General features: G+C 46.5%; 1 protein-coding gene and 1 pseudogene across 1 annotated transcript; both read left to right on the forward strand.

Annotated features, from left to right (window-relative positions):
* The first annotated feature begins 2183 nt into the window (after positions 1-2183).
* Positions 2184-2483, forward strand: LOC145982364 (disintegrin and metalloproteinase domain-containing protein 10-like). Its single transcript, XM_083115920.1, has one exon. The coding sequence runs from the start codon at positions 2184-2186 to the stop codon at positions 2481-2483; it is 300 nt and encodes a 99-aa protein (XP_082972046.1).
* A 327-nt stretch (positions 2484-2810) lies between these two features.
* LOC145982367 (disintegrin and metalloproteinase domain-containing protein 10 pseudogene) lies at positions 2811-3512 on the forward strand (annotated as a pseudogene).
* The last annotated feature ends 290 nt before the right edge of the window (positions 3513-3802 follow it).

Raw genomic sequence — 3802 nt, forward strand, 5'->3', positions numbered from 1 at the left:
GAACTAAACTGTCTTTGCCACCTTCCCCCCAGTTTTGGCACCTCCCCCCTCCGTTTTAGCACCTTCCCCCCTCCGTTTTGGCACCTCCCCCCCCCGTTTTGGCACCTTGCAGACCAGTTTTGGAGCCCAATTGCCGCCACTATCCATTACCATTTTCATTCAGTTTGTATTACACAGTGTGATAATAATGAATTGAAATAATGAAATCAATAAGTAGAGGCCATTGCTCGCTTCGAACTAACGTAATTTACTCCTAAAAACAACATAGGATGTACAATAGAATGAAAATGTAATGAAAATAGTGTTGGTCAATTTTCCTACCATTATCTTTGCCGTTGACTGTGCCTTGGAAGTGTCAATCCCAGAATAAAATGCGTAGGGCAGCCAGTTATGGATTTTAGATACCAGGTTTCGGATCGCAATACAGGTCACATCGAAGATGTGGAAAATATTTGTTTGATGCCAATACTTGGGGGCCTGCTATATTCATATTTCCACAGCCCTAATAAGTATCACGTTTCTTACAAGTTGTATTTATTTTGCAATAAGACAACGTCCTGCATTTCTGCACTTCTGTAGGTTCAGTTCCGATTAGCTTATCTACGCATAAAGTGGCCTTAAAATACAAACCCAAAACTAAAAATATATGGGGGGTCAACGTGCGTTCGTTCTTTTTAGTAAATTGGGAATCAACGCAAAAGGGATAGGCTTTATGAAAATAATGCAACTTTAGACAAATTAAGTATTACTTCTATTTATACTAAGTAATTTTATGGCACTTTTCTTTGCATTGAGCCCGACCCTGTGGCCGAGTGGTTAGCACATCGCGCTGCGACGCCAAGGGCCCCGGGTTCGAATCCCGGTCAGGCTTGGTTGTTTGTGAATGTCCATTCATCAATTTCATCATTTCATCACTCATCCCCATCTTCGCAAATTAGCCAAGAGGCACAAAACGCGAAGTAAAATAAACTAAATCAAATCAAATCAAAAATCAATCTTTGTATTGGGTTAACCGTGATGATCTTATATACTTCTAAACTGTGAATAATGTGAGTAATGTTTTACTAATATATTAGTTTAAGCGTATCCTTCTCTCACTGACATTAGCCAGAATGCACAGTCAAACAGCTGAACCATAGGAAGGGGGACAGGGGCTTGACTCTTCGTGATAGGCAAATGACGGGTCAATTTTCCATTTCGGCTAATTATAACACACATAATACGTAACGTCGTTAACTTGTAATGAAAGGGTTCGATACTCGGTCGAGGCGTAGCCAGTTCCCACTTTAAACTGTGGCCCAATCCAAATTAGCCTTTTTGTGGTACTTAAAAAGTGGAATTAAAACAAATTCAACAAGAACCACCACATAATATTGTTTGTTACTGAGACACGTTTAACTGATGTTGAACATTTTCCCGTTTTTCTTACTTGATTTGGTTATGCATAGTTCAGGGCACGGTCTCTCATAATGCACCACCTCCAACATTTCGGTAGAAGTTCTTCAACTGCATGAAAAAAGATCCCTAATCGAGTACTTACCTGCACCACTGCAAATCGGTGGCTCGTCTGGTTTGTCATCCATGGCGGTCATTTTCAATATAGACCCTACTTTCACTCGAGATAGCAGAAGCACCACACGAAAGAACAGAATGACACAGAACGATGTAAGGTACATTAGTGATGACACAGCAAATGATGATCACTATCAGTGTTTAGTATGTCATAAAATAAAATTTTGAGCGTGAACAGGAGCAATTGGTAAATTTAATCAGGGTGTAAATAATAAGATTAGATACACAGTACGCATTCGATTATAGCAAAACACAATGAAAAGTCTTCAGAAAAAAATAAATGGAAATGAGAGTATCAAATATGTAATAACAGTTAATGTAAATATGTGTCATAAAAATGGCAGATGTAACAAGAAGAGGTAGGGACTTGATTTGGTATTTCTGTCCAAATCGTGTGAGTTGTGTGTCGTATCAGTAAAAAAAATGTGTTTCTGTGTGAGTGTTTCGCGCGAGGCTGTACCAGCGGGAGGTGGTGAGAAAGTGTGAGTGCGGTGTCAAAACACGCTGGTGTTGTCCATGCACAGAGACGACCGTCGGTGCACAGCCGGCGTGGCAAGTGTTGTGTTGGTGCAGTGGTGCTCGGTGCTGCGATGACGTGAAGGCAGCCGAATATGTTGGTTCCCGGAGCGGAGGGGCGACTGCCCGCAAGAATTGTCCTGGCACTCCTGATCGTCTCGACGGCCGTGTCTTCCTCGCGGTCAGGACTGGTACTGAATGAGTTCATCCGCCATTTCGAGCCTGTGTATTACGACAGGGACAATCTTGCGACGCAGCATCGGAGGCTGAGAAGAGACTTGTCTGCCGCCCCACTTCGCCTTAACTTCACCGCTCATAACAGACTATTCCAGATACGGCTCGTCCCAGACTGCAACATCTTCGCTGACGACGCCGTCTTTGAAAGCACCAAGTGATCTGTAGACTTCGATACTGCCAAAGTGTACGTCGGGACCCTTGAGGATGATGAAGACGCGGTGGTCAACGGTTTGGTGACGACGGACGGCCTGTTCGACGGGACAGTCTCCACGAGCAAGGAGGACTTCTTCATCGAACCGGCCCATCGGTATCTTCCCCATCCCCAGGACTTCCACAGCGTGGTGTACCGCGGTTCCGACGTCGATCCCCCTTCCCCCGACCTTCCTTGCACGTCCCATCTCCTCCATCTCAAACGCCGCGAGGAGGAGTGGCGCGACGAACCTTCCGACGACGCCGAGGACTTCAACCCGTGCCCGAAGTTCCGCATGCACCGATCGTTTTCTTCCGCTAAATCTTCTTCTTCCGTGACGAACGATTGTTCCAAAGTCGCATCCTCAAAGTCTGTGATAGGTCCGCCCCACGCCAGGAGGAAAGGCTGGTTCCCCGAGAGCCTGTCGTGGCCCGATCCGCACGCCCATGTTCAGAAGCGGGCGACGATAGACCCCAAGAAAACCACGTGCATGCTCTACCTGCAGGCGGACCACCTGTTCTTCCAGAAATTCGGCTCCGAGGAAGCTTGCATTCAGGCCATGACGCGGCATGTTCAGAGGGTGAACAACATCTACAAAGTGACAGATTTCGACCAAGACGGGAAGCCCGACAACCTCAGCTTTATGGTCAAGAGGATAAAGGTCCATTCCACCGACGCTCTCAACGACATCACGTATCGATTTCCTGGAAACTATGGAGTGGAGAAGTTCCTAGAACTGTTTTCCGAGGAAGACTACGATGCCTTTTGCCTGGCCTACATGTTCACTTACAGAGATTTCGAGATGGGGACTCTCGGATTGGCCTGGACAGGCGACCTCAAGAATGCAGGTGGAGTGTGCGAGAAGATTGGGCATTACCGTGGAAGTTTGAAGAGCTTGAACACTGGTATTGTTACTTTGCTCAACTATGGGAAACACGTGCCTCCAGCGGTCTCCCACGTCACCCTTACGCACAAGCCAGCAAGATATCTAAACACTGTACCTGATTTCCTTCACGGTTCCTCGGCTGAGTCACGACGTGGCGCTCTATCGGTCCATCGAAGGTGTCCTCAGTGGGTTCGCCCAAACCTTTTAAATGGACCGACTTAACACTGTCACTCGCAACACATTTCGCGCTTCGCTCCCTCTATCAAGACTCCCCCGGCGACCACTCGTCACCCGGGGACTGCTGGCGTTTTTGATTACACAGCATTTTATTTCCGGCTCGTGACATTAGAGTACGAGGTCGTTGTATTATGAAGTTGATCTAATTTTGTGTGGTGTCGCCA

This window comes from Lepisma saccharinum, unplaced genomic scaffold, assembly GCF_977018435.1.
Source record: "Lepisma saccharinum unplaced genomic scaffold, izLepSacc3.1 HAP1_SCAFFOLD_157, whole genome shotgun sequence".
In the NCBI taxonomy this organism is placed as follows: Eukaryota; Metazoa; Arthropoda; class Insecta; order Zygentoma; family Lepismatidae; genus Lepisma; species Lepisma saccharinum.

Bases quoted from the DNA above. Each gene is read 5' to 3' on its own strand.
- LOC145982364 (XM_083115920.1), top strand. From the start codon at position 2,184: ATGTTGGTTCCCGGAGCGGAGGGGCGACTGCCCGCAAGAATTGTCCTG.